The sequence below is a fragment of the Phasianus colchicus genome, chromosome 27 (assembly GCF_987193195.1).
Source record: "Phasianus colchicus chromosome 27, bPhaCol1.hap1.1, whole genome shotgun sequence".
NCBI lineage: Eukaryota > Metazoa > Chordata > Aves > Galliformes > Phasianidae > Phasianus > Phasianus colchicus.
In genome coordinates, this window is record NC_143462.1 from 2607773 (window position 1) to 2635584 (window position 27812).

General features: G+C 46.4%; 4 protein-coding genes across 6 annotated transcripts; 3 read left to right on the plus strand and 1 right to left on the minus strand.

Annotated features, from left to right (window-relative positions):
- Positions 1 to 1104: 1104 nt before the first annotated feature.
- LOC149914807 (uncharacterized) lies at positions 1105 to 3456 on the minus strand. The gene is made up of 8 exons (XM_090125660.1): positions 3354 to 3456; positions 2948 to 3019; positions 2624 to 2695; positions 2342 to 2413; positions 2155 to 2250; positions 1883 to 1990; positions 1600 to 1744; positions 1105 to 1480 (listed from the first exon to the last, which is right to left on the minus strand). The coding sequence occupies exons 1-8, from the start codon at positions 3454 to 3456 to the stop codon at positions 1213 to 1215; spliced, it is 936 nt and encodes a 311-aa protein (XP_089981786.1). The 3' UTR covers positions 1105 to 1212.
- A 50-nt stretch (positions 3457 to 3506) lies between these two features.
- On the plus strand, positions 3507 to 7950 carry LOC149914808 (uncharacterized). The gene is made up of 6 exons (XM_090125648.1): positions 3507 to 3629; positions 3730 to 4584; positions 4682 to 4753; positions 4854 to 4937; positions 5034 to 5105; positions 5204 to 7950. Exons 1-6 carry the CDS (start codon positions 3623 to 3625, stop codon positions 5866 to 5868), a joined length of 1755 nt encoding a protein of 584 aa, XP_089981774.1. The 5' UTR covers positions 3507 to 3622; the 3' UTR covers positions 5869 to 7950.
- Positions 7951 to 8106: 156 nt separating this feature from the next.
- POLB (DNA polymerase beta) lies at positions 8107 to 15931 on the plus strand. Of its 2 annotated transcripts, XM_031602147.2 has the most exons (14): positions 8107 to 8261; positions 8353 to 8410; positions 8532 to 8598; positions 9411 to 9485; positions 9991 to 10049; positions 11179 to 11228; positions 11678 to 11729; positions 12263 to 12317; positions 12405 to 12477; positions 12709 to 12779; positions 13463 to 13549; positions 14046 to 14110; positions 14568 to 14707; positions 15350 to 15931. In XM_031602147.2, the coding sequence occupies exons 1-14, from the start codon at positions 8201 to 8203 to the stop codon at positions 15442 to 15444; spliced, it is 1008 nt and encodes a 335-aa protein (XP_031458007.1). In that variant the 5' UTR covers positions 8107 to 8200; the 3' UTR covers positions 15445 to 15931. The 2 variants fall into 2 exon arrangements, 1 of the variants encoding a protein (XP_031458007.1); XR_016460183.1 differs by lacking the exon at positions 15350 to 15931 and having other exon boundaries at positions 13788 to 14110; positions 14568 to 14649.
- Positions 15932 to 16783: 852 nt separating this feature from the next.
- On the plus strand, positions 16784 to 27795 carry VDAC3 (voltage dependent anion channel 3). 2 transcript variants are annotated; one of them, XM_031602151.2, is made up of 9 exons: positions 16784 to 17029; positions 19220 to 19291; positions 19816 to 19865; positions 22869 to 23021; positions 23879 to 23931; positions 25274 to 25501; positions 26335 to 26485; positions 27168 to 27225; positions 27480 to 27795. In XM_031602151.2, the coding sequence occupies exons 1-9, from the start codon at positions 16924 to 16926 to the stop codon at positions 27569 to 27571; spliced, it is 963 nt and encodes a 320-aa protein (XP_031458011.2). In that variant the 5' UTR covers positions 16784 to 16923; the 3' UTR covers positions 27572 to 27795. The 2 variants fall into 2 exon arrangements, with proteins under 2 accessions (XP_031458011.2, XP_089981784.1); XM_090125658.1 differs by lacking the exon at positions 27168 to 27225 and having other exon boundaries at positions 16786 to 17029; positions 27480 to 27563.
- Positions 27796 to 27812: the final 17 nt, after the last annotated feature.

Below are 27812 nucleotides of genomic sequence, written 5' to 3' on the forward strand. Positions count from 1 at the left end.
CCTGTCAGGGGCAGCAGGAGACTTGGCATTCAATGCAATGATCTGTGCAACCTGCTGCAGGGAAGCTACTGGGGAGTGGGAGGACTTGTACTAAGACTCCAGAGGTCCCTCCCAGCCCCTGAGCCTTGTGACAGACGGATGTGTGAAAGCAGGCAGCCAGCAGGTGGATGTTTGGTGGCTTTGCACGGTCAAAGCACCGCAGCCCTGCGAAGCCACCGGCCGTTGGAGTGTCATCAGCCACGTCCTCCCTTCGTCTCCCTTCACTGCCATGGGAGCTGAGTCGGGTGCACCCGCAGGGATGGGGCACCCACAGCCTCTCTGGGCAGCAGTGCCAGGGCTTCAGCTCCTCCTCTGTGAGCAACTTCCCCGACGTCTAAACCGAATCTCCCTTCCTTGACGTTAAAACCATTCCTCTTTGTCCTGGCACCATCTCCCCACATGAAAAGTTCATTTCCCTCCTGTTCATCACCTCCCTTGAAACAACAGAAGGCTGCAATGAGGGCTCCCCGCAGCCTTCTCTGCTCCGTGCTGAACACCCCCGGCTCCCTCAGCCTTTCTCCATAGCACAGGTGCTGCAGCCTCTGAGCCAACCACCTGGAGAAAAAGGTTTCCTTTTCTCACTTGGGATCGATGTCGGGCACGCAAGAGGCAAATTCCCATCTGAACGCACAACCTGGGCTTTGTCGAACCTCCACCCCACAGCCCGTCCTTTGCACCCATCTCTGTCTGACTCAGAGGGAAGGAAGCGGTGCGGGACCACAGCGAAGGCCTTGCATGAGTCAGGGAGACGACATCAGTTGCCCTCCCGCTGTCCATCAGTGCCATCACGGCATCACAAGAAGGTGGCTCAGGCACGATCTGCCCTCGGTGCCTCGCAGCCCTGATTGTCCTGGATCCCTTCTCCATCCCTCAGCTGCCTCAACATCTCCTCCAGGAAGACCTGCTCCATCACCCCAAAAACACACGAGGTCGCTGTGACTTACACACTAGGCAGGTGTAGCGTGGAAAGTTCGTACCCTGAACAGAAGCCAGCGTGAGGACTGGGGGCATTTCCCACCCTGTGTCCCGCACAGATCAAGCAAGGTCTCATACAGTTAGGAAATGATGTTATTATTTATTGATGTTATGTGTAATAGAAATCTGGACAGCCACAGCTGATGGAAGCAGCGGCTGTCCAGCAGTGGGACGCGGTGTTCGGCCCCAGGGAGCCTCCTACCATCCCCTGAAGGATGTGGGTGGCGGTGGCGGTGGCGGTGCCCGGCGGGGCTGGGGGCTTCGGGCCTTCTGGGTGTACGTAGCTGGGCTGGGGGGCCGCGTTGGGGGACGTTTGGGCCTGGGGGGCGGCGATCTGCTGGGGCTCCTCAGCACCCGGGCAGGACGTCCTGGCACATGTGGAGCCCGGTGGTGCCGAGACCGTCTGTCTTCGTGTGCTGAGCGTCCGTGGGCAGCAGCCCGGGCTTTGGCAGATTCCATGAGGCGCCTGCAGAGACAGGAACTGCTGAGGGCCCGCGGAGCCCCCCGCTCTCCTTCCTCCCGGCACCACGCAGAGCAGCGCTGGAATAAAGAGCGTGCTGGGGTGGGGATGGGGGAGCAACTCACTGGTGTTTCTGCCTCCGCCGCCGGATGCAAACGCAGCACACAATTATTATCAGCAGAACAGGGACAAACACACCAATAGCACCTTTCAGGCAGAACATGGGGGCGTCCTTAATGTAGATGCCCTTAGTGTGTTCTTCACCTGCACCTGAAGGAACAACTGTGGTCACTGCCGCGCCGCGTGCCTAACTGGCAACCTCATCAGAGCTCTGCCATGAAATGTTCCAGGAAGACAAATCACAGAACCTGCAACCGTCAGCCACAGAGCTCTGTGCTCGGCCTTTACCTGGAGCGCCAGCTGCTTGCACGTCCTCTGCGCTTTCACGGGAGATGGACAGCGTGTGGCTGCTGCCCTCCTGAAACACAGCCTCGTCCACAGGCTCTCCATCGACCTCTTGAGAAAGAAGGCAGCAAAGTGGGACTGTAAATGTCTGCTCTTGTCAGGAGGATGACATCCTCAGGAGGCGTTACTTCACCAAAGACAGCACTATTTTCTCCATGTCTTTGTAGAACGCCAGTTTCCCAAGCTTTCTGCTGAGCAGACAGAAATATACCCACCAGGCACTTCATTCTGCCCCGTCACAGCCTTTAGAGCATGAGCAAACCGCGGAGAATATCTTCCTTGTCCCGGTTTCCCTCTCTGTCTCGCAGGACCTGAACAGAACGTAGCAGGACCCATTTCAGACAAACCCACGGCTGAACTGAGCGCTCTGTTTGGTGAAGTCCATCCAGACAGAGTACCCACCTCTGGGAGGCCAGCGGGGCTCCATCGTGGGAAGCAGCTGCGGGTTTGGCACAGCCCTCTCTGGAGGCATTTCTGCAATAAAGAACCACGAGAGCTTTCCATCATACACCACAGTCTGTGTCACTGCATAATGGCACAGCTGAGGAGCAGGTGGTACCCGGGGATGGTGCAGGGACAGCGCACCCACGTGCAGCTCTGTGCTCTCACTCCTGCAGGCGTGCCTGGCTGACACTGGGGCTGTGAGCTGGCAGCTCGCAAAGATAGTAAAAAGCCATGACATACCCATGCCATCTGCTAGAGCATTGGATCCAGGAGCCAGCTGGGATTCTGAACCCCATTCACTTCCACTCACATCTGTAAACAAACAGGACAGAGCAGGTTGTGTCAAACACGTCCACACATCCATCTCTAGATGGGAACAACGGGGGATCACTCCACAGCACCCTTCTCTCCATTCCACGCAGCAGCATCTCAACCATAGGTGCTGGGTGCCTGCAGTGGCACCGTGCTGATACACAGCAATCCATGCGTGGAACTGTCTGGAGGAGGGGAAGGGAAGAGAACGGGAGGGGGAGCCCCAAAGGCTCTGTTCTGGCAGTGATTTACCTCCGGGTTCCAGCTCAGGAACAAAAGCCGAGTCCGACCAGGCAACCTCAGGAAAAGAACCAGTGTAGTCATCTAGAATCACAAAGAGATGGGAGAAGTTTCCATTAAACGTGTGCAACACCACCATGGTTGACATGGGGCAACATTTGGCCACTCGGGCCTTTCTTCCTGCAGATCTCTGGTGGGCACAAAGGAAGGTGAAACTACAGCATGGGAGGAAAACGTGCCTGGCTCTTCCCTTGGGCTGGGGGATGACTGGGACCCTGTGTTGGGAACTGGGTGCTGGCTACCTTCCCCTGCCCAACACATCCCCCATGCAAGGACAGCCCCAGGGCAGCCTGCCATCTGGCCGTGGGGACACAGCCTGACTTCTTGCCTCCCGTGCCGCTCACTTTTGCTCACCCACCTGCTCCTGGTGCTCGCCGCAGAGCAGCACTGTCCTTACAGAAAGATGCAGCCATCAGCAGGAGGAGTATGAGACGCGCCATAGCTCCCCACACTCGTCCCATGCTGTCACCACCACGAGTGCGGCCACAGCAAGTGATGGGGACAGGGCAGGCTCAGAGCAATGCCTGTGACACCATGGGACCGTGTCACAGAGGGGCATTGTGAGCTCAGGGGAGAGGGGCTGACCCATGTGGTCACGGAACCCCGCACTGCCACTCTCGAGCTACCATGGCAGGTAAGGCAGCAGGCTCCTCCTGCTCCTGGCACTGTGGCCCTCCAGGGGATCCCAGTGCCCCAGATCTCACCCCAGCGCCCATTTGGGCATTTCCCCACAGAGAGAATTCCTCCACGCACGCTGACGGTGCTTCCGACACCCGACGCCAATTTTTCCGGATCCTTTGTGCCACCACCGACCACTGCTGCAATGCAGCCCACCATTGGAGGAGCGGTGCCAGTGTCCTTCCAACCCTTCCCTGTCCCCAATGTCACCTACATGGTGCCTCAGGGCTCTGTCTGGCCTGGGGTACCAGGCGTCCAGGGACAGGGAGCGCAGCTCCCACCTGGGGGGCTGCCTCTAACGGTGGGTCAGCTGCCAAATGGGGGGATGCCTCAAGTTGTGCTTCAGCTGCCACTTGAGGGGATGCCCCCAAATGTGGTTCAACTGGCACCTGCGGGGATGCCCCCAAATGTGGTTCAGCTGCCATCTTGGGGGATACCCACAGTCATCGGTCAGCTGCCAGCTGGGGGGATGCCCCTAAACGTTGGTCAGCTGCCAGCTGGGGGGATGCCCCTAAACGTTGGTCAACTGCCAGCTGGGGGGATGCCCCTAAACGTTGGTCAGCTGCCAGCTGGGGGGATGCCCCTAAACGTTGGTCAGCTGCCAGCTGGGGGGCAGCAGTTACCCCTGGTCACGCTCCCACCTGGTGACATGAAGCCAGGTATGCCTGCCCCCAGCGCCCCTGCCCACCGCTGGGAACATCCCCTGGTGCCAGGGACGCAGCAGCCCCAGCAGCCGATGGGGCTGCGGCCTGGGGCTGTGTTGCATGGGGAGCCCCCGCAGCCCGCAGGCAGCTGCCCGCTGCAGGGCCCCGACCGCCCCGGCCCCTCCACAGTCCTCCGAGGAGCTCCAGTGTGCCCCCGTCCCACCACGGCTCCGCTCACCTGCGGCACCGCAGCGCTGGAATCAGGTGGTGAGTTTGGGGGCTGCAGAGCGGGCGGCAGGCTGTCCGCTCGGGTGGCTGTGGGAAAGATGGCATTGCCTTACTGGGGACGTTCTTGCTTTGCCAGCAGCCACAACGAGCTCAGACATCCAGGAGGACATCACTGACTACAGTGACCCCCTGACTTGGATGAACAGCGGTGAGTTTGGGGGCAGCAGAGCTGGCAGGGGAGGGCTGTTTGCACCGAGCGCGTGTGTGAACACTGGCATTTCCCCGTGGGGATCTTCTTCCTCTTCCAGAAGCGGCACCCAAAACAGAGGTCCCAGATGACGTCCCGGATGACATGCCGGACATGGATGAGCTCCTGACTTGGATGAACAATGGTGAGTCTGGGGGCAGCAGAGCTGGTGGGGCTTATCTGCACTGCGTGGGTGAGGAAAGCTGGCATTACCCCTGTGGGGATTTTCTTCCTTTTCCAGAAGCGGCATCCGACACAGAGATCCCGGACAACATCCCGGGCATGGATGATCTGCTCACATGGCTAAACACCGGTGAGTTTGGGGGCTGCAGAGCTGGCAGGGGGGGATCTGCATTGAGTGCCTGTGGGAAGGCTGTCCTCATCGTTCTGGGGATGTTCTTGCTTTTTCAGAAGTGGCGAGTCCTCAGGAGGTCCCCCAGCAGAACCAGGACCCTGCTGATACTGAAACAGAGGGGACCGAACATCTCAACGAGGAAAGTCTTCACGATGAGCTGCTGCCTGAGCTGGACAGCCAGGAAAGGGCAGAGCTGCTGCGGTGGATCGATGCCACACGGCCACCGAGCCCAGCCGTCCCCAGCAGCAACAAAACACTTCCACTCATCGCAGCTCTCCCTGACTTTCCCTGGGCCAGCACGGGGCAGAACGGAGAGGCCTGGATCAGCAGCGACCTGTTCTGCACGCATCCATCATGCTCTAGGCAGCTCCCCAGGCCGCTGCCCTGCAGGCCTTTCCTGCCGTCCCCCGGCACGCCACCAGAGCTGCCCGTGCCGAGCCCCCTGGACGTCCCAGCACCTCCTTCGCCCTGCACAGCACATCTGGTGCAGGAGGCGCAGCAGAAGCAGCCCCGGGTGGTTGTCACCCGCCTGGCACTGCCACCCGGCTGCATCTCCTGCCACGTGCCGGACAATCACAGCGGGGACGGCACCCAGCCGGCCGAGTGCCCAGCGCCCGCCGGCACCACCAGCGGGCACCAGCAGTGCACTGGCAGCATCCAAGCCACAAAGAGGAAGCTGCCACATGGCCAGGATGCTCCAGAACCGAAACGCCGGCGCTAGGCAAAGCTGGGTGAGCTCAGCACAAACGGGAGCCTCTGCAGAAACCGGCCCACGTGCTGCAGCAGGAGACACGGCCATGGCCAACAAACGAGGCTCCCCGTAGCCCTGGGCTCCTCGCCGGCCCCCGCGGCACACACAGAGCAGCAGCAGTGCTCCAGGGGCACCAGCAGCAGCCTCAGCCCAACCCCTCCAAACCTGGGCTGTCCACCAACACCACCTTGGACTGGGACAATGCGGAACTCTACTCCTTTATGTTATGTTATTGAATGATATTTTATGTTATTTTATCTTCAATTATATTAAATTACATTAAATTACATCAAATTACAAAATGTTTCGTATTCACTTTGCTACATCTCTTCCTGCAGTCGTTCACGCAGCCCCAAAGCCCCCCAGAGCAACACCGACCACCAGGGATGTTGGCCTGGTTGCAGCGAGCCCAGAGCTGCAGCTCCTCCTGCACCTCCTCACTCATGTTCTCCATACCATTTGACCCCTTTCACTGGTGAAACTGGCAACAGCCCCACGTAATGCCCTCCAACCGCAAACAACTCTCCTACAAACTAGGTAGCCAGTTCTGTTTAAGCCATGTGTCTGTCCTCATGTGCTGAGCGTCCGTGGGCAGCAGCCCGGGCTTTGGCGGATTCCATGAGGCGCCTGCAGAGACAGGAACTGCTGAGGGCCCGCGGAGCCCCCCGCTCTCCTTCCTCCCGGCACCACGCAGAGCAGGGCTGGAATAAAGAGCGTGCTGGGGTGGGGATGGGGGAGCAACTCACTGGTGTTTCTGCCTCCGCTGCCGGATGCAAATGCAGCACACAATTAGAAGCAGCAGCAGAGCAGACTCGCACAGCGTGTGCGTGGTGTCCAGGGGATCAGCACGAGTTCATGAAAGGCACATCGTGCTCAACCAACCTCATGTACTTCTACCACTGGGTGACCAGATTGGGAGATGAGGGAAGGGCTGTTGATGTAGTCTACCTAGACCTTTGACACGGTCTCTCACAGGCTTCTTCTGGGGAAACTGGCTGCCCGTGGCCTGGACAGGTACACACTCCTTTGGGTAAGGAACTGGTAGAGGGCCGTGCCCAACAGGTGGTGGTTAATGGAGCGAAGTCCAGCTGGCGACCTGTTTCAAGTGGTGTCCCCCAGGGGTCAGTCCTGGGGCCTGTCTGGTTTAATATCTTTATTGATGACCTGGAGGAGGGGACTGAGTGTACCCTCAGTGAGTCTGCAGATGACACCAAGCTGGGAGGTGGTGTGGATCTGCCTGAGGGTAGGGAGGCCCTTCAGAGGGACTTAGATAAGCTGGATCGCTGGGCTGGGGGGAATGGGATGGGATTCAACAAGGCCAAGTGCCGGGTCCTGCACTTTGGCCACAACAACCCCATGCAGCGTTACAGGCTTGGGGACAAGTGGCTGGATGACTGTGAAGAGGAACTGGACCTGGGGGTGTCGGTTGATGCTCGGCTGAACATGAGCCAGCAGTGTGCCCAGGTGGCCAAAAGGGCCAGCGCCATCCTGGCCTGCATTAGAAATAGTGTGGCCAGCAGGAGCAGGGAGGTCATCGTCCCCTGTACTCAGCTCTGGTGAGGCCGCACCTCGAGTGCTGTGTTCAGTTTTGGGCCCCTCACCACGGGAAAGACATTGAGGCCCTGGAGCGTGTCCAGAGAAGGGCAACGAAACTGGAGGGGGGTCTGGAGCACAGGAGGGAACTGGGATTGTTTAGTCTGGAGAAGAGGAGGCTCAGGGGAGACCTCATGGCACCCTACAGCTTCCTGAAGGGAGGCTGTGGTGAGGAGGGGTTTGGCCTCTTCTCCAGGCAACAAACAGGAGCCGGGGAAATGGCCGCAAGTTGTAGCAGAGGAGGTTTAGGTTAGGCTTAAGGAAGAACTTGTTCTCTCAGGCACTGGAATGGCTGCACAGGGAGGTGGTGGAGTCGCCGTCCCTGGCAGCGTTCAAGATGGCTTAGGAGCTGGATGAGGATGAGGAGCTGCGAGATCTGGTTTGGTGCTTGTGGTAGCAGTGGTGAGGGGAGGGCAGTTGGACTCGATGGTCTTGCAGGTCGTTTCCAACCTTGTGATTCTATGGTTCTATGATTCTATGCTTCAATGGTTTCGTGGTTCTGACTCCTCGCTGTCAGCCGTGTCTCCTCGGCGCGGGCGGAACGCAGATCCCCGCCCCGCCCCGCCTTCCCCCCGCTGGAGCCGTAGCGCAGCGGCAGAGCGATTCGCGCGTTCTGCATTGCGCGCCGCAGCCCGTCGCGGTCTGATGACGTCACAGCCGGAAGCGCTTCTGCGTGATTTTCCGGTGTCGGTCGCTGCTGCTGCCCGCAATGAGCAAACGGAAGGCGCCGCAGGAGAGCCTCAACCAGGGCATTACAGATTTCCTCATGGGTACGGGGAGCTCGGGGGGGAGGGCGATGAGGTTGTGGTGGGAATGTTCTGGGATCCGGCTCGACTGCTCCGACTATGGTTCTCCCCGTAGAGCTAGCGAATTACGAGCGCAACGTGAACCGAGCCATCCACAAGTACAACGCCTACAGGTACCGCCTCTTTCCTCAGGGCTGCCTTTTTCTTTTCCCCGCTCCCGTCTCTCTTGGGCCCGGCCTCGCCGCGGGGCTGAGCTCTGCTCGGTTCTGCGCGCTGACCGACGCCGTTCTGCAGGAAAGCGGCCTCTGTCATCTCCCGGTACCCCAGCAGAATACGGAATGGAGCCGAAGCTAAGAAGCTGGTAGGTCCTCGGGGCGAATTCGGGCTTCTCAGGGTGGAGGAGCTGTGTTAGGATGGCACCGAGGTTTCCAGGAGGAGGGAAGCGGTGTGTGAATGATTCTGTTTGTATCATCAGCTTCTGCTGGCAGCCGGCTTAAGGAGGGGGGAGTGGAGCATATGAGCTGCAGGGATTTGATAGGTGGAACTGGGGACTCCAGCTGGATCTCCTTGGTGAAAGGCTTCTGCTGTGACAGGTTTCCCCTTCACACAGAATCGCAGAATGGCCAGGGTTGGAAGGGACCTCAAGGATCACAAAGCTCCAACCCCCTGCCACACGCAGGGCCACCAACCTCCACATTTCATAGCAGTCCAGGCTGCCCAGGGCCCCATCCAACCTGGCCTTGAACACCTCCAGGGATGGACGGGGCATCCACAGCCTCTCTGGGCAGCTGTTCCAGCACCTCACCACTCTCACAGCAAACAACTTCCCCCTGACATCCAACCTCAATCTTCCCTCCCTCAACTTCAAGCCATTTCCCCTTGTCCTGCTGGGTTATCTACCCTTTCAAAGAGTTGTAAATTGAATTGGAGTTGTAGGAATCAAAACGTGGTTTAAAATAACTGTTTTCAGGGGACTTGTAATACAGCACTTGAAGTACTGTGTTTGTGCTACTGGTGTTGTACCCTTCAATGTTCTTGATCTCTTATAGACCAGTGTTTTAAAATGGTTTCTGTGACTTCACTGTTCTTTTTGTTGAGCTTTATTTTTCTTAGATATAATGACTGTAAGTGACCTTGAAATTGACTTGTATTTCATCCTTCCTCAATGTTTAGGATGGAGTAGGTGCTAAAATAGCTGAGAAAATAGATGAGTTTTTGTCTACTGGAAAGCTTCGCAAGTTGGAAAAGGTGTGTTTCTTTCCCTTGTGCTTTATTTCTCAGTAGTTGTTTTAGTTTGTACTTTGTGAAGTAGTCTGCTTGCTTTGTGCAGTTTCTGTTGCTCTCTGTGGAGAGACTGATGTCAAGCAGAAGAGTGGTGGGCTCTGTGCAAAGTAAAAAGTGGGGAACAGGAAGCTTAGCCAAAGCCTCAGAACTGTCTACTTATGAAAATATTTTAGACTGTATAATAGGCAATGAATGTCTTCTGTGGGAAGTGGAGTTCTGACTCTGAAAGGCTGTGGAATTGAATTTTAACCACTTTTTTTGTTGACTTTAGTATAGGCAGTTAAGACAATTAATTTGTAGGAGTGGTACATATGGCACTGTTCTAATGCACAGTATTACTGTTAGAACTGTTTTGGTCAGATTCTGCTTTGGAGACCTATTGTAAATCAGAACAAGTTGTTTTATAAGCTTTCTTTATTTACTGAAATGGAGTAAAGAAGAGTTAGTTCACATTATTCTGTTTTTGCAGATTCGACAAGATGATACAAGTGCTTCCATCAACTTCCTGACACGAGTTACTGGCATTGGGTAAAGCTTAGTTATTATTTGTTAGTGGTGGGAGGGGGAAGTCGTTGTCAGAGTTGTGGAGCTGTCAGTTACAGATTTTGCAGTAGAGGAGTGGAAGTAGAAGGCTCCTGTGTGCAAGCTGAGAGGGGAAGGAGAGAGGTGATCAAAAACAGCATCAAAAGATTGAGAAAAGTAGAATCAAGATTGAGAAGAGAAAAATCAAGAAGACAGAGTAGGAGCCTATGAGACTTATGGTGCAAAATCTGATTAGGGAGAATTTGTACCATGTTTGTAAAAGGAGATCCAGAGCCCTGCCAACTCCTCAAAAACAGGGCTTTTCAGAAGGATAATACGAGGAGGTTGTAAGCCTGTTCTCATTCCTATTCTGTGCATAGGGAAATTCTGGCAGCAAAGAGCTCAGTCTGCAGACAGGCACTTAGCATGTGCATAGAAGTAGAAGTCCGTATCTTGAGTGAGAAGGGCTGTGATACTGCTTGCCAAGAACAGGATTGGCTAAATACAGAACATCTGTGCTTAAAAACAGAAGAGTGGAATGCTGTGAGGAAGAAGAGGGAAAAGCAATATTGAAACCCCTTGAGATTGAAAGCAAGGAATGCAGTGGTTCTTAAGTAATTCTGAAGAAAGATTTGCTGAAAGTTTGTGGATGTTTATGTTGTGCTTATGATAAACCCTCTGGCCAAGTTGCTTTTCTGTACTGTAGGTTGCAAGCCAGAGTTTTATGTGGATTTTTGTTTGTTTTTAAGTTCTATTCTAAAGACACTTGCATTGTTGCCTTAAGCTGTTTCAGAGGCTGCTTATAGTTAATGTAGCTCTTGTGTCCTCAGTTACATATCAGCATTGTCTAAAGTTGTATTGGCTGTTTGTTGAGATTTTGTTTACTTTTAAAAATCATAAAATTGGTATATAGTTCCATCAGTACTAAAAATGTGTGGACCAAGCTTTGGATAGCTGTTTCTGTTGCTTGAAAATACAAATTGAAAACGTGCATGACAAAAGGATGATAAGCTTTACAAGCAACTTTAATCTTGACCTTGAAGAATCTAGGCAGTAGGAGTGAATTCTAATGTCCTTTGCAGCATTATAAGATTCCTGCTGTTCCTAACTGCATGTTGCTTTGCCCTTTTTGCAGACCTGCTGCTGCTAGGAAGTTTGTTGAGGAAGGAATTAAGACTTTAGAAGGTGAGTATGAGTGTAACTTTGGTCCTTGGTTTATTCTCCAATAATGTTTCTTATATCACATTGCTTGTTTCACAGTGATACTGTAATAGCAGATAAGCCTTCAGTTTGAGAAAACTGTATTGATAAAATAACAACAACAAGCTAATCTAAATGTGGTGCACAGGCTAGAGGCACTATATACATACGTGCAGTAGAGTATTTATAGGTTACATTGAAAATAACATCATTTTTGTGTTTAAAATTAATAGTCCATTGAAGTCTGTATCAGGAAGGTGTGCTAGGCATTTCTACTCATACTGTCAGCAGCTGAGCAACCTGTTTAAAATCTCTTCATTTTGTTTGAAGTTGCTATTTGGTTGTCAGATATTCTTCATTTGTATCATCTTTGTCTTGTTGAAAACTCACTGTAAGAATTTTGCCCTTAAGTAACTTTCTTCTTAATCTTTTAGATCTAAGAAAAAATGAGCACAAGCTGACCCATCACCAGCGAATTGGGTTGAAGTAAGGTTTTTTTGGCTGCTTGTGCTTGGCTTTTCTAATAACTGCTTAAGACACCAGAATGTAATGTAAGATTATGGAGGCCAAGTAAGGTCCTGTCCTCTCTATATGCTCTATGTGCAGGGACAGCTTTGGTGTATCTGAATCAGTGGCAGGGATGCAGGGTTTGTGGCCTGCTAGAGAGTGAGAAGTGTTACTTGTTTAGCTTGTGTATCATCCTTGGGTCTGCTTCTGGCACTGTGCTCAGATGTTACTCCAGTACTTAACTGCAGGAATAGTTTTCAGCTCTCTGCAGGCTTCCTTTTGTCCCTAGTTCCACTTTACCCCACCTGAAGTGGGATTGGAGGAAAGTCCTACATCTAGGAGAGTTGTCTGAAGATGCAGGGATTGGGCTGGTTCTCTGTGGTGAGAATGGGGAACTTTTGGTGATGTCATATAAAAATTCTATTGTTTCTTCTGATACTACTTTTAATTGACTAAAATTTTAAGATGCTACCCATACCCAATTTCAGACGCTTTTACTTTTCTGCACACAGGTATTTTGAAGATTTTGAGAAAAGAATCCCAAGGGAAGAAATGTTGCAAATGCAGGTCAGAAAGTCTTTGTCAAAGACTTGAGGCATTGAAGGCCAGTGAACAACAGGCATCTTGAAACATTCATTTTTCCTCTTTCCATAGGAAATTGTGCTGAAAGAGGTAAAGAATGTGGACCCAAATTATATTGCTACAGTCTGTGGCAGTTTTAGGCGAGGTTGGTACACTGTGATCTTGCTGTATTTTATTTTGGGCAAATAAGCAAACACGATAATACATGTTTTTCTAGAGAGTAAGTTTATGCTACAAATGCTGTTTCTGGAAAATTCACCGACTGTTATGTACAAGAAATGTGTACTTATCAGAAGAGGTTAGAAGCATTTTCGTCAGTGTTCATATACTTCTCATCTTATGTAAAAGGAATTTTCTTTGCTTCTTACTTGCGTAGGTGCAGAGTCGAGTGGTGACATGGATGTTCTCTTAACCCATCCAACTTTCACATCTGAATCATCCAAACAGGTGTGTTACGATGTTTAGTACTGAGCAATATTTCCAGAAGGGTATTTTAAATGTGGGTGATATGTAGTGTCAGACTTGCATTTCAGTTTCCTGCATCTTTTTGTAGCTGTTTGATCACCATTTTTATTTTGAGGAGTTAATGCATGGATCTGAGAAGCAATTTTATGTTTTGTTCTCAGCAGTCTTTACTCTCATCCTTCCCTCAGTCTTCTTCCTTGATTCTTCCTAAATTCATATGCTGTACAAAGTAGAATTGTAACAACTATGTGAATAAAGCAGGGACTAAAGTATCTCCTTATGTAGTCTCTTTCTTTTGGAGGTGAAGCAGATGTCCTGCTGCCCTTATAGTCTTTTGTGGCTACCTCTGGGGCAGTCCTAATGATAATCCATTTTTTCGTGTTGTTTCTATAGATTAATTGCTTCCAAGTTGAAAACTCAAACCAAGAAGCAAGTTTTTTCACTCTAAATGAATACAATCTGACATGGATTTCACTGGAAACTTTTCTCATGTTTCAACATTATAATTTTATTAGCTTTTTCTCAGTGTTGCTCTGATCCTTTTCCTCTTGGTCAAATTTCCTGTCAGTAAGCTATGTAATTATGTGATGTCCTGCAGCTAGATAGGTAAGATATTCTTGCTGTAAGTGAAGTAATTTCTTCTTCTGTGTTGTTACTGTTCCTAGTCAAAGCTTCTGCATCAAGTTATAGAACAACTGGAAAAAGTCCACTTTGTCACTGATGTGCTGTCTAAAGGTGACACCAAATTCATGGTAAGACCTTTCAGGGAAAGGGAGGATGTGGTAGGGATCACCTCTCATGACAAAAGCTAGGATATGTACAAAAACATTGTTTAGACTGCTGCTGTTGTGGGATTTTTCATATTTTTTTTCTCTTAAAAGCTCTTTGCAGTTGTGGCTTAGTGAATCTCATGTTAAAATGGCAAATAATTCCTGTTGTCCTTGCTGCTATATAACTTAAGAAGTAATTATGTGCTATGTTGAATTACAGTCCTCTTGTCAGCAGCAGTTCCCAGTACTAGTGATGTCCAGCTGTTCTAATAAAATATTTGATCGGTTCGGTAAGAATTTAATTTTACTCTCCAAGATAACTGATGATCAAACAAGAGCTATGTGCATTTGGAACTGTGTATTTTAAAAGTTTGTTTAGCACTGGGGTAGTCGAGAACAGCCCAGCCCTATAATGTAAGTCTATCTCAGACCTGTTTAACTTAATTCTTAATTTCTTACTTCCTTTACTTTCTCCTAGGGTGTCTGCCAGCTGCCAAATAAAGATGATGGAACATCTTACCCACATAGGAGAATTGATATTCGGTATACTTTCCAATAAATAAAGAATTTAGCTATTTGCTGTATTACAGACATTCGCTTCAAGTTCTGCATCTCTATTTCTGTGTTTAGAAGAAGGCATTTACTAGGTTTCTAATTGCCTTGTATGGAAACCACTGTGTAAGTGCCCATGTGTAGAACAGGTTATTAGCAAGAACACTGTATTTGAAATCATGGCTTTGTATCCAGTTTCAAAATTGTGACCTACTTGATGAAGCATCGTAACAATAAGTTATGAGTCAGGTTAGATGTGTTGTACTTTTCTCTGATATGTACTTCATTCTTGAATTGGGCATCTGAAAGAATCAAATGTACAGAATTCCAGAATGTGTGCTTGTGAGCACTGTTCTAGATTTGCTCCCTTTTTAAGTGGCTGAATTCCAAATGGCTTGTAGCTTCATATTTGTCCTGAATATATATTTCTCTTCTCTTTTTATTCTAGGCTTATCCCTAAGGATCAGTATTACTGTGGTGTACTGTATTTCACAGGCAGTGATATATTCAATAAGAACATGAGAGCCCATGCTCTGGAAATGGGCTTCACAATCAACGAGTACACAATCCGTCCCTTGGGTGTCACTGGTCAGTCTGGGCTTTTAAACAGTATTCTTTCTAGTTGCACGTCTTGTGTGATCCTCTCCTTTAATCATTTTCTCAATTGGAAATCTTGGCAAATACTATAATTAACAAAATTTTTCACTCTGTCCTTCCTGGAACTGTAAACCATTTTAGCAGAGAGAAGCAAGCTAGTAATGTATAGACAGCATTGTGCAACAAAATAAGCACATCAGGACACCTAATCTACCTGGTCTTAACTGAACTACAGTTTGGATTTGCTGTGCAATGCACAGCACATACTTTCTCATTCTTTTAATGTGATTTATATCTTTCAGTTGTTTCCCATTGGGGGGAGGGGCCCTGACTGCAAATTGTGTGTATATTTTTTAACTCTATAAACATTATAGCTCCGCAGTTAATTATTTTCTTTCTTCTGACACTGAGGATGAATACCTAAATATTGGGTGAAAAACTGTGTGGGTGGTGTTTGTGGTGGTGGCTTTTTGTGGGGGTTGGGCTTTTTTCCCGTGTGTTTTTTGGTGCTTATCATTTCACTTGCAAATACATTTCGCTTACAGCGGATTGTCTTGATCTTGCAATGCATTTGACAGTCCAGGATTAGATGGAATTTCTATCTTTCAAACAGCATCTGCAATATGCTTGCAGGAGTCGCCGGGGAAGCCCTACCAGTAGAATGTGAGAAAGACATCTTTGACTACATCCAGTGGAAATACCGAGAGCCAAAGGATCGGAGTGAATAACTGCCTGCAACTGTGACTTAGGAAGATGTTTCCATAGCTTTTTGTGAACACACATATAGAAAACATGCATATTCTTTAGATGTGACTGCAAAAAAAAATGTGCATTGCTGATATTTAAAAGGTGGGTACGTGTAGTCAAGTTTAAAATCCTTTCTGTGCTCTAGAAAAAGTGGATGAGAACCCAGTGTGAACCAACACTCCCTGCAGAGTGCTTGTAGTCTGCCTTCTGCTGTGCTTGTCCTGGTAGCCTAGAATACTTTCTGCTGTTTTAAGCTGTAACCACCCCCCTGCCCCTTAAATGTGGTGTTCTACTGGTTTTTGTCTCGTATTTCCATATTTTAAAATGTAATTTGTTTCTTTCTATTCTGTTCTGTTCTTCTAACATCCTCGTACTGCTATCTGTACGGTTCCTTTCTTTGCACTGAAGCCTGTAGAGATGTTTGTGGAGGGTTTGAAGTGGATGAAATAAACAATTTACCTTAAGGGAGATACAAACGTTTATTTCTCTTCCTTTGCTACTGTTCTTAAATGTTCGGACATCCATTCCTATGTAAACTTCTAAAGACAAAACCACTCATTCTTGCTGAACGCTGCAGATGCTGTACCCACTACTCGCCCTCTGCGCATGCGTAATCCCGGCTAGCCCTCTGCGCATGCGGGCTAAAGCTTCTGGATACACCCCAGCATTCTGCGCATGCGTACTCCCACTCGCCCTCTGCCTAGCCCTCTGCGCATGCGTATCCCAACTAGCCTTCTACGCATGCGTAAACCTGACGCACTCGACGTCTACGTACACCAGCCCTGTGCGCATGCATGCCTCCTAGCCTGCGCATGCGTAGCCTCCTACTGGCCCTCTCCGCATGCGTACGTCCTCAACCAGCACTGCGCACGCAGACTAAACCACAACTCTGCGCATGCGTACTCCCAACTAGCCTTCTACGCATGCGTGCTCCTTACACCCTCCCCACTAGCTCTCTGCGCATGCGTACCCCCGACTAGCACTTGACGTACGCGTACCCCAGCCTTTTGGGCATGCGTACATCCTAGTTTTCTGCGCATGCGTACCCCCCGCTAACACTGCATGCATACCCCCTACTCGCCCTCTGCCTAGCCTTCTGCGCATGCTTACCCCCCCCACTAGCCCTCTGCGCATGCGTGCGTTCCGAACGAGCACTGCACGCGGATTAAACCACAGCTCTGCGCATGCGTACTCACTAACCCTCTGCGCAATGCGTACCACCCGCTAGCCTTCTACGCATGCGTATTCCCACTTACCATTTTCCACTAGCCTTCTACGCATGCGTACCTCCGACTAGCAGTATATCTGCATACACGCCCAGCCCTCTGCGCATGCGGACTAAAAGCACCGCTCTGCGCACGCGTACCATCAGCTCTCTGCGCATGCGTATCCCCGCCTCTCTCTGCGCATGCGTACTCCACTAGCCCTTCGCACACGCGGACCCTGCCGCCGCTCTGCGCATGCGGACCTCCTCACACACCACCACCCCGCCCTCCCTGCGCATGCGGACCCGACAGCGTTTCGGCAGCGCCCCGCAGACCTTTCCGCAGAGGACAGGGCCGGCAGGTAGCGGTGGGGCTGCGGGCGTCTGGGCGGGGCTGCCCTCTCTGCTCACCCTGCGGGGCGGTGTCGTTGCGGCGGTCGTATCGCCGTTATCGGGCTGGCTGAGGGAGCTCCGCTGTGAGGCGGGAAGCGGGGATTTCTGCTGTGTGGGAACGAGGTTTTTTTTGTGTGAAAATGCGTCGAGAAAGGATCGGGTTGGGGTGAGGGAAAGGTTGTTCGCAAAGGGCTGAGAGCGGGATTCCTCAGGACAGCCGGTGTGAGGAACGTTGAGACGCCGCTGTCAGACATTGGGTTTGGATTTTGGAACTTCTGAACTGAGGGGAAAGAAAAAAAAAGAAAAAAAAAACGAAAAAAACTGCTCTGCCCCGCAGCTGTGAAAAGTGTTCTGTTATGATTTAAAATCATGCTGTGGTAAAAGTCCGTATTCCATTTATCATCAGTTTAGCGAGTCACCAGTTGTAATTTATCCTCTCGTTTTTGACAGGTCAGAGGCCATTTTGCACAGTGATTTTTGATAAGTGCTGATCTGATTGCCTCAGCATCAGATAAGGAAGCTGCATTTGCATCCACTTGTTTTAGATCCTCCAGACCCACAGGTTATTAGACGTGCAGTGCAGGTTAGACATTGAGTCATTGAACAAAAGCATTCCTCTCTGTGGGATGCAGAGTGTGTGAGAGTTTTGTTTTAGGCAGGAGCCAACTGTCCAAACAGAGCTTAATTGCATAATACAGGGATTGTTGGACTTGTAGTTTGCAAATCTATTTGTATTTTGGTTACTTGTGTTTTTGGAAGTCAGAAGCTGTTGAAGAAACAGATTTGTGGTTACATTAAAGGTCCAAGTAATGCTTGTTACATTTTTGCCAGAAGTCTGAATAAAGAACAGAGCACTAACAGCAAGAACTGAATCACAGAATGGCCAAGGGTTGGAAGGGACCTCAAGGATCACGAAGCTCCAACCCCCTGCCACACGCAGGGCCACCAACCTCCACATTTCACAGCAGCCCAGGCTGCCCAGGGCCCCATCCAACCTGGCCTTGAACACCTCCAGGGATGGACGGGGCATCCACAGCCTCTCTGGGCAGCTGTTCCAGCACCTCACCACTCTCACAGCAAACAACTTCCCCCTGACATCCAACCTCAATCTCCCCTCCCTCAACTTAAACCCATTTCCCCTTGTCCTGCTGGGTTATTAACAGCAGGATGACAGTACAGAAAAAGAAAGTAACTATAATTATGAAAGGAATGTGATGATTTTAGAGATTTTACATGTTTTGCTTGCATTATTATTTTCAGTCAGTCTTTTGAAATGATAACAAAGGTGGATTTCTGGTGTTTCAGCTGTTGCAGGGAAGAATATCAACAAATCAATCAGCTGCAGGAAGTTTAAATGGCAGTTACCATCAGAATAAAACACAAGCATCATTTCTAATTGCTTTTCTTTTATGACACACGTGTACCTTTAGATTTCTGCAATCTTATTCTAGAAGGGGAAAATTAATTTTCTACCAGAGAACAGTATTCATACTTCCTTTTTTTTTTTTCTTTTTTTTTTTTCCCCTTAATCTGGACTTTCTGGTGCAAAATTCCTAATTTAAAAGTTGTTGTTTTACATTTGTCCCTATGAATTTTGTTGTCCATTTATGTTGCAGCAGCTGTGTGTATTAGAAAATGTGGTTGTTGCTAGTGTTAGGAATAGTCCCACATGGCCACTGGATGCTGTATCAAGATCTTTTTATGTATTTTCCACATCCTAAGAAGTTACAAAACATATGGAAATTAGCTGTCTTATCCTTTGGCATTGTTCAGTGATGATGTGGCTTCTCTGCCTGGAGCCTCTTTCAGAGAGTCCTGTAATGAAAGCAATGTTCCTGTGTCTCACAACAGTGATGAGATGCTTCCATGAGCTCTTTTTGAGATAGAACAGCCTTAAGTATGTACTTTACTTTCAGACTGATCCTAGGGCTTAGTGATTTCGAAGAGTGAATTTGTTCTTATAACTACTTCGTATTTGTGTTTGTTTGTTTCTGACAAAGCAACAGTGACACAAGGATGACTTTCATGAATGTTCTCCAAAGGCTTTGTGGTTCCTCATCAGTGAAGCACATAGGGGGTACTTGGTCATAGATGTCTATAAATGTTTGGAGATAGCTTAGATTCTGTATTAATATTTTTAGGATTCCATTATGTTTCAGATCCAATGGCTGTCCCACCGTCATACAGTGATTTGGGAAAGGCTGCCAGGGATGTATTCAATAAGGGTTATGGTAAGTAAGCTGAGGTTTGATGTTTTTGTATTTTGGCTTAGGCATCTTGAGAGCCACAACAAAGTCATTATTATTTGAGAGTCCCATCAGATACCTTGTGATGGGAATTCAGCAGAGCGATAGGAAGAATTCTTCCTCTTAAAGAGGAAAATTCCTGCCTTGGAACCAGAGGTTCAAAAGTAAACTTTGTTACTCAGAGGAAATGGTAACAGTATTGACTGGTCCCAAGATAGCAGAGATACCAAATAATGGGTGACCATTAAACCTGGCCAAAAACTAAGAACAGGTGTATCCTATGACATTTATTGGTAAATTCTGTCTGTTGCAACAGAAATTATGAGCCCAACCACTCTGAATTGTCATAACTCCTTCAGTCATTCATCATTAATATCAACATTTGTTGGAATCTGGAAATAGGCTGTTTTTGGCCAGTGTTCCCCATTTGTTGGACTTTGGTTATGTAGCAAATACGTCTTGCTTGTATATTGCAGTGAAATACATGTTGTGTACTCTTCTGTTTTCAGGATTCGGAATGGTCAAGTTGGAGTTGAAGACCAAGTCTTCAAGTGGGGTGGTAAGTACTGAGGGCTTTCAACAGCACCAGCAAGGGCAAATTCCTGATTTGGTGGCAATAACTTGCTAGCATATGTTGATTCTGTCTTTTGCTTCTCATTTTAGCTATCCCTGATTTGTTTCTACAGTGATATGTGGAATTGGTGTAGCTGTACTTCTTTTCCTTTGGTGCACACGAATTACTACAGAATCACAGAACTGTAAAGATTGGAAGGGAGATCAGGAGATCATTTAGTCCAGCCTCCTGCTAAAGCAGGTTCTGTAGAGAACGTTGCAGATGGAAGCATCCAGGCAGGTTTTGAACATCTGCAGCAGCCTGATGTTGTGGGTGGCAACCCTCCTCAAGGCAGGGGGTTTGGAAATGGATGATCTTTAAGGTCCCTTCCAGCCCCAGTCATTCTGTAGTTCTGTGACTTCACAGTAAAGCTGGCAAAACAAGAAATTGTTTTTGTAACTTTGATCTTTACCCACAGGCACACGTATTTTATACTAGATAAGCTAACTCCTCTAGTGAGTCTCAGTTCTGAGTGCTAGCTCTTATTGCTGCTGTCCAGTTGACAAGCTTATGCTGCTTTTCAACTTGTTTTAACCATATTTGTTTTAGCCTCCAACTTTCTCTTGCATTCTTATCACATAAATGGTGCAGGTCATTTTCATTCCTTTTGTATTATTTCATGATGTCTCACTTAAGCTTTTGATGGATTGCTTGCATCATGCACCCAGCACACGAGGCTGAGGATCTCCAACTGCTATTAGTTGCTGACATCTCTGAATATATATAGTTTTCCTGCCACAAAGTTATGATTCTCAGACAAATTAGTAATAGTTACTTACACTCTGCATGTGGCAGAATATTAAGTTTTAAAATGGGTTTTTCCTTCTCCATGCAAATTTCATGCTGGATCCTTTTTCAGCTGGTAAGAATAGTGGCTATTTTGGCATGTTGGCTTTTGATTCTTCTGTTGTTGACGTTTTTGTGGTGGTTATTGTTCATCTGCCTGGTTGTTTTTGAGTTGCAATCTGCATCATGAAGTTTGCCTTGTGTCCATAGTGCTTAATGTTCTGAATGATGCACGAATGTAAAGTCATTTGTGATCTCTGTCCAGCAATCTAAGATAAGAACACTGTAAAAACATTAAGAGGAAAATCTGGATAGGTGTTGTATTGGTACATTTGTCTGCTGCTAGAGGTTTCATGCTCATTAGTGTTTCTGGCAAACATTTCACTGCAAAATAGGGTTTTGAGGATTGAGAAGAGGTTAGGTACAGAGTGTGGAATCTAATTCATACTTGGGTATTAACATTATCTCTGGCTGTTTTCATACATTAATGTTTTGTTGTTCTTTTTTCTTTCATGTGGGTGTAGACAGTACCATTGTTGTTTTCTGTTGATTATAATTGTTTCACAGACTACAACTGTTTGGCTGTGGTAAGTGCATCATGTTCTTGAGGAAACCAGCCACTGTGAACTAAAAGGTCAATGAGAAGCTGAGCTTGACTGCTGAGTCAGACTGGAATTTGATACAGAGCCAGAATGAGTTTGGTTTTCATCTACAGATAATCCAAATGATGCTTCTACGTGAAATGGCCTGATAAGAAGATTGGTTTAGAAAACTGAAGATTGATTGCAGTAGATGTTAACTGTGTGCATTCTGCTTTCAGAAACAGATCCAGTTGTGGCAGCTGGTTGTCCTTTAGATGTTTTTTTTAAAAAAGAGAGACTTTTACAACCTTCCATTTGCTTGATCTGAGAATCAGATAAAACCTTAATCAGTTATCCACACTAAGATCAGAAGAAAGTTATTTCTGAAGTCTGATGCAGATTCTTGACATTGTGTTTGTGGAAGTGATATTAGAGTTACTTTGCAGTGAATATATCTTCAAGGATAGTCATGCATCCTGACTTACATTCTGTGTTTTCACAAGGTGACCAGATAAGCAATAAAACTGCTGTGCTATTGTAGTAGTGCATTAGCTTGAGTAAATGTCATCTTTTTTTCCATGGTGTGCTAGGAATGTTATCTGGCTGTTTTCCCTGGCAATTCAGAACCATTTAAAGATTTTAAGTGCACCCTGAGAAATCCTAAATTTTGAAAGTAATGTGGTGGCAACTAGAAATACTGTCCTGGAATGAGCCAGATCTGAAAAGTCAGGGTTCTAAAACTAAGATGTGTTGACAGTAGATACTTTAAATATTTAAACTTCAAAAGAGAGATGACTTGGAAATGCAATGGCAGATTAATTCAGGGAAGATATCTGAGATGAGGACAACAGAAATTAGCTGTGTTCTCAGAAGCTTTTTTAAATTAGGCTGGTATTCCTTGGACTTACTGCAAAAATATGCCTACTTGTTGCTTTATACATCAAACACTGAATAGGCTACCTTAAAGTTATTCTCAGAAGAGATGTATTTATTGAGATTTCATGGCCCTTAGTGAGGAGCTCTGATATGTTAGGAGCTGCTCAAATAGCAAAGGACAGCGTGTTTAAAAACAGCATGGAGAATTTTAAGAAGAAAAATCATAGGATACGAGCAGCTTTGTGTTTCAGATGAATGTCTTGTATGTGGTTAAGGGACAGCAAATCTATGTGAAGCACAGAACAAGTTGAAGAATGTTGGAATAACAGTTGCAGCTTTGGAATAGTAAAGGATAGCAAAGGTTTTCTGTTTTTTAGTGGGGAGCTGAGGGGAAATGTTGGTGAATAATTTAGGAAAAAATGTAACAAAAGATCAAGGAGGGGTGAGTGAAGTGCCAAGCCTTTGTGTGTTAGGGCCTAAGAAAGTTCCAGGGCTGTATCAGCACATCTTAATAAAGGACAAATCCAGAATGGAGATGAAAAGGGGGTGTGCATTTTGAGATGCAAAAATAATTATTTTATTTGTAGACAGGGAGGAGTGCTCTGTTGAAAGGTCTGAAGTCAGCAAGTGTTTGAGTGCTAGCATTTGACAAGTGGACAAATTTAAAGTATCTAGAGTGATGAAACTCTTGTTTTTCTCTTGGTAGGAATTTACTGCAACTGGTTCTTCCAATACAGACACAGGCAAGGCTTTGGGTAATCTAGAAACCAAGTATAAGATCAAAGACTATGGACTTACATTCATTCAGAAGTGGAACACAGACAACACATTGGGAACAGAAGTTTCCATGGAGGATCAGGTAAGAGGAAGTTAATTCTCTAAAAATGTTTCTGCAATTGGTATGAGACAGTAGTATTGAGTTGAACAGAAGACACTGAAACACAAAACTACCTGAAGTACTAAAAAAAAAGAAAAAAAAAGTTATGCTGTATTTGCAGATGTTCAGACTGAGAAGCAGCATGAATTTTGAGGGATAGGGGGTGCAAGGATCCTCACAGCAAAGTGCTGCTACATTATGATCCAAAAGTACAGAATGACTGCTGATGCAGGCGTGCCAGATCAGCTAGTTGAATGAATATCACTGTTATCCAATCTAAGCAGTTTTTGTTTGAAGATCAAGTCTAGCTATCTAGTGCTGTCACTGCTGCATTCATAAAAGAAAACCAAAGAGGAGCCTCTCCTTTTTAATGTTTTAATACAGAAAGCTGTAAGTTTGGCTACCTTGAGACTGAATGTTTTGTGAGGTTGAAGAGAAAGATGAGTTTTTACAGCTTGGCGTTGCTTGAGCAAAGAGTTTCTTAAAATAAATAACTCCTTTTCAAAGTCAGTAGCTTTATGCTTTTTACAAAGTGCCTACAGCATAAGGTAACAGTGCCAAAGGTAATGAAAGTTCTGTGGTGCCCTCCACTGTGTATGTCCATCACCTTTTGTAGTTATGGTTTTGTGCTTTAACCAATACTTTAAAATGGAAAATGCTGCTCAGCTCAAAATGAGGCAGGACAGCTCTTATCATACAGCATGTACAGATTTCATGGTAAAAATGTGTGAGATTTTCCCTTCGTGTTGTGTCATCTCTTAAGACCTGAAGTAGTGCCATAGTACTAGAAACCACATTTTGACAGAGCTGTGAGCAGACTTCTCTGTTTTTCTTAACAGTTGGCTGAAGGATTGAAGGTTGCTCTTGACACTATATTTGTACCAAATACAGGGTAAATATTTTCTGTTACTTTAACCTGGGAAGCCCTAGAATTGTCTTTACCTTTTGATTAGAAATCCTTGTACTGTTCATTGTGTAAATGCTCAAAATACACTGTCACTGAATGGTCATATTCAAATACTGCAACAAGAAATTCCTGTCCTGCACTGTAGAGTATTTTGAAGGCAGTGGGCTCTGAAGAATGTGCTGAGATTGATTTTTTGGCTTTTTGGCCACTGCAAATGTTTCACTGTAGAGTAGATATTATGTTTCTCTAACTGTCCTTTTACACAGTTATGTTTTACATTCACTACTTAATTTGTACTGTCTTTGTGATGGTGTTTGTGGTCCATTTACTGCCCACTCGGTGCCTTAGGAACACTGAGCAAAGTACTGATTTTCCCTAAAGCTTGTGGGCATATGGCTATGCACAATTGAATGGCATATTAATTATGATAAGCACTGCAATAGCATATTTTTGTCTTCTCTTATTATTGATTTCTTTTGGTTAACAGTAGAGAAGAGGAGAGGAGTATATAAAGGGTACATATGTCTATAGATGAAGCTTGAGACTTCATAATTAATTACTGGTATTGTCTGTCGTTGGAGTCAGCATAACAAAACAGTTGTTGTTCAAGGTATTAATTGAATATAAGGAAATAAAAAAGGAGTTAAAAAATGAGCCCCTGGGCCTAGGTTTGACAGGTGCCTTCAATAAGGAATATAAACAAGGTTGGGGTGAGGATGAGGGAGGTGATACATTATTTTTGGTGGTTAACTATGAAGTGATAGCAAGATGAGCAGAAAGACACACTGACAGACATGCTTCTCCAGAAGGCTGGCCAAATGGATGATGCATGGAAGATGAGGAAATTTGTTTTCAGTAGAGGAGAGTGGGATCCTGCAGTGAAGAAGGAAGGAAAGCAGGCACTGCATGTGAGAGAATGATGGAGGGAATTGACCAGTGAAGGAACATGAGAGATATATGAATAGCCAAAGACAATAAAAGACCAGCTATCAGTGTGAGATGTCACAGATGGTGCTGAAAGAAACAGATGATACCATGGTACACTGCACTTGTTTGTGAAGAACAAGATTTGAGAACTGATGGTTTCTGGGAAATTAAAAAACAAAACAAAAACAAACCCAACCCTTATTTATTTCCCATAAACTTCTTGATGATTTCAAGGATTTTGAGATGGTGGAACAAGTAGCACCAAAATACATATATCAGTGATACTTGTTTGAGTAGGCATTGCCATCATTTAACTAACTAGACTTAAGGGACATGCATATGGGACTAAAACTACTCCTATGATATACCACCAGCAATAAAATGGCCTGTTTCTCTTCAGGAAGAAGAGTGGAAAATTGAAGACTTCCTACAAAAGAGAATACGTAAACCTAGGCTGCAATATAGACATTGATCTCTCTGGACCAACCATTTATGGCTGGGCAGTGCTGGGTTATGAAGGCTGGCTTGCTGGCTATCAGATGGCTTTTGATACAGCCAAATCTAAGCTTTCACAAAACAACTTTGCCTTGGGATATAAGGCAGGAGACTTTCAGCTGCACACTAACGTGTAAGTATTGATTTGCACTTGGAAAACATTCTTGGAGAAACCAAACTGATGAGTAGTAAGAATTAACTGAGCTAAGTTTAAAAAAAAAAGGGGGAGGGGGATTACGAAGGAAGATGCTGATTTGTTGCAAAGTAATTCTCATTCTGTGATTCCATTTTCAGTACAATTAAAGCAGAGGCAACTTTTCAACTTTCAACTGTCTTTTGCAACTGTGATTCAGGGTAATTTTAGTTGTGTCTACATAAGATAGTGGTAAAAAGGCACTTTATACTGTTAATTTGGAGTGAAATCTGTAAACTGCGATTTCTGTATTAGCAATAAGAGTCTTCAGTTAAGCTATAATGTCCTTCTTCTTCCGAGAAGAAAATCTGTGTCTCAGAAATAGCCAAAGTGGAGGAAGGAGGTGCCTGCTGCATCATGCTTGAGTGTTTCCAGCAGTCATCTTAATGTAGTTCTGGCCTTGGCACTCAGATGCTCTGGGAGCCTTCGAATGCAGTGAGAACAACTGCCATGCAATAGTATTGTTTTTGGTCTCCTCATTCCCACAGCTGCCTCTGCCCCTTTATGCATTACCACGGGCTTTTCTTAAGACACACAAGGTATTTCTATCAGAATTTCAAACCTTGCGTCTCGACTGTCAGAAAATCTTGGTCTGTTACACATGCTTTGAATAACATCAGCTCCAGCTAGGAAGAAGATGACTGTAGGTCCATGGAATGCTCAGTTCATTTAGAGATAACGATCACATGACTTGGGAAAGAAAGGGTTAATCTCAAGAGCTTCTTTTTTCTCAAGAAGGCAGATCTTTACATGCTTTCATCTCTTACAAACAGGAATGATGGCACAGAGTTTGGTGGGTCTATTTATCAGAAGGTTAATAATAAGGTTGAGACATCAGTCAATCTTGCATGGACTGCTGGCAGTAACAACACGCGTTTTGGAATTGCTGCTAAGTACCAACTGGATGAGAAGACTTCCATTGTGGTAAGGATTTTTATAAAGGAAGAAGTATTTCCAAGTTCTCTTAAATGCTCAAAATTAGTGGTGTGAAATAGTTGCTTCAGCTACTTCCTAAGAAATTAGAGTAGATAACAAAGTGTTGCTTCTGTTGTGGTTCAGATTTCAACTAGGACCACAAGTGTTGATATTAACACCTGCAAAGTTTTGCAGGAATACCAGGGCCCAAAAAGAGAAAGAAGGGGAGCTGAGCACTGGCAAGAGATGTCTCAGAGAGAAAACATGCCCACCAGCAAATAGAAGTAACTGAATACATGGTAACACTAAGCACTTAATTAATTCCAGGATAATTTGGCTAGAATTAAAAACATGACCAGCTCAAAGTCAGTTTAGAAAAAGTTTCCATATTCATATATTTGTTGCTTACTCATTTGTATATTAAAAACAAGGCTGCCTCTTGATATAGAACCTCTACATATGTCACAATTTAAAGATCAGAGCTATCACTCAAGCCTGTCACAGTTTGAATTCAGGGAATGTAGTGAAATTGAGCTGACTAGAAACTTGTGTGAAAGAAGACTGAAATGTGCCACTGCTAGAGGTTAGTCTACAAGTAGCTGGACCAATAACATGTAAGCTCCTTTCTTGGGCTACCAGGATGATTATCTGAATATTTATTTATTGGTGTGATTTCTTTTATTTCCTGCAGGCTAAAGTAAATAATGCCAGCCTGATTGGAATTGGTTACACTCTTGCTCTTCGACCTGGTACGTAAGTTCAAGTGGTAGCATTGTGTGTTATTTTAATATTATCTCTGGAGTAGAAAAGATAGATGGCAAAAAAACCCAACCAAATGAGCAAACAAAAAATATTACTTAGAAATTTTCACAGATTCATAGAAGTAAAGGCTGTGCATGTAGATAAAGGTCCTATAGCAATTGAGACACATTAGTGTACTTGAAGGGGGAGGGCAGATGGATGTTATAAGGGAAGATTAGAATCTCATTACTTGCTTTTGTAGGTGTAAAGCTGACCCTCTCAGGCTTGATTGATGGCAAGAATTTCAGTGCTGGAGGTCACAAAGTTGGGCTAGGATTTGAGCTGGAAGCTTAATGCATTTTTAAGTAAAACAACAGATGGTGCTCTGGAAGATAAAGGTAAAGTGTACCCAAAGGGTTCTGGCCTTAACAATGTACTGAAGTCTCAAGAAGTGTGAACTTTCTACTCCTTCTAAAGTATGCTTTTACCCTAACACTGAAGTCCAGAAAGTACAAGCACCTCTAACAGAAGATACTTGAAGGCATGCATGGAAGCTCTGATGTTTGTGCCACATTTCACTTGTTTATCATATTCT

Coding starts and splice junctions, on each gene's coding strand:
- VDAC3 (XM_031602151.2), top strand. CDS start 16,924: ATGCGGACCTCCTCACACACCACCACCCCGCCCTCCCTGCGCATGCGG. Junction 25,502..26,334: donor TTTCAGCTGCACACTAACGT/GTAAGTATTGAT, acceptor TCTTACAAACAG/GAATGATGGCACAGAGTTTG. Junction 27,226..27,479: donor CACTCTTGCTCTTCGACCTG/GTACGTAAGTTC, acceptor TTGCTTTTGTAG/GTGTAAAGCTGACCCTCTCA.
- LOC149914807 (XM_090125660.1), bottom strand. CDS start 3,456: ATGGGACGAGTGTGGGGAGCTATGGCGCGTCTCATACTCCTCCTGCTG. Junction 3,020..3,353: donor GCGGCGAGCACCAGGAGCAG/GTGGGTGAGCAA, acceptor TTGTGATTCTAG/ATGACTACACTGGTTCTTTT. Junction 1,745..1,882: donor GCAAGCAGCTGGCGCTCCAG/GTAAAGGCCGAG, acceptor TTGTTCCTTCAG/GTGCAGGTGAAGAACACACT.
- LOC149914808 (XM_090125648.1), top strand. Junction 4,585..4,681: donor CGCAGCGCTGGAATCAGGTG/GTGAGTTTGGGG, acceptor TTGCTTTGCCAG/CAGCCACAACGAGCTCAGAC. Junction 5,106..5,203: donor GCTCACATGGCTAAACACCG/GTGAGTTTGGGG, acceptor TTGCTTTTTCAG/AAGTGGCGAGTCCTCAGGAG.
- POLB (XM_031602147.2), top strand. CDS start 8,201: ATGAGCAAACGGAAGGCGCCGCAGGAGAGCCTCAACCAGGGCATTACA. Junction 8,262..8,352: donor CATTACAGATTTCCTCATGG/GTACGGGGAGCT, acceptor TTCTCCCCGTAG/AGCTAGCGAATTACGAGCGC. Junction 8,411..8,531: donor CACAAGTACAACGCCTACAG/GTACCGCCTCTT, acceptor GCCGTTCTGCAG/GAAAGCGGCCTCTGTCATCT.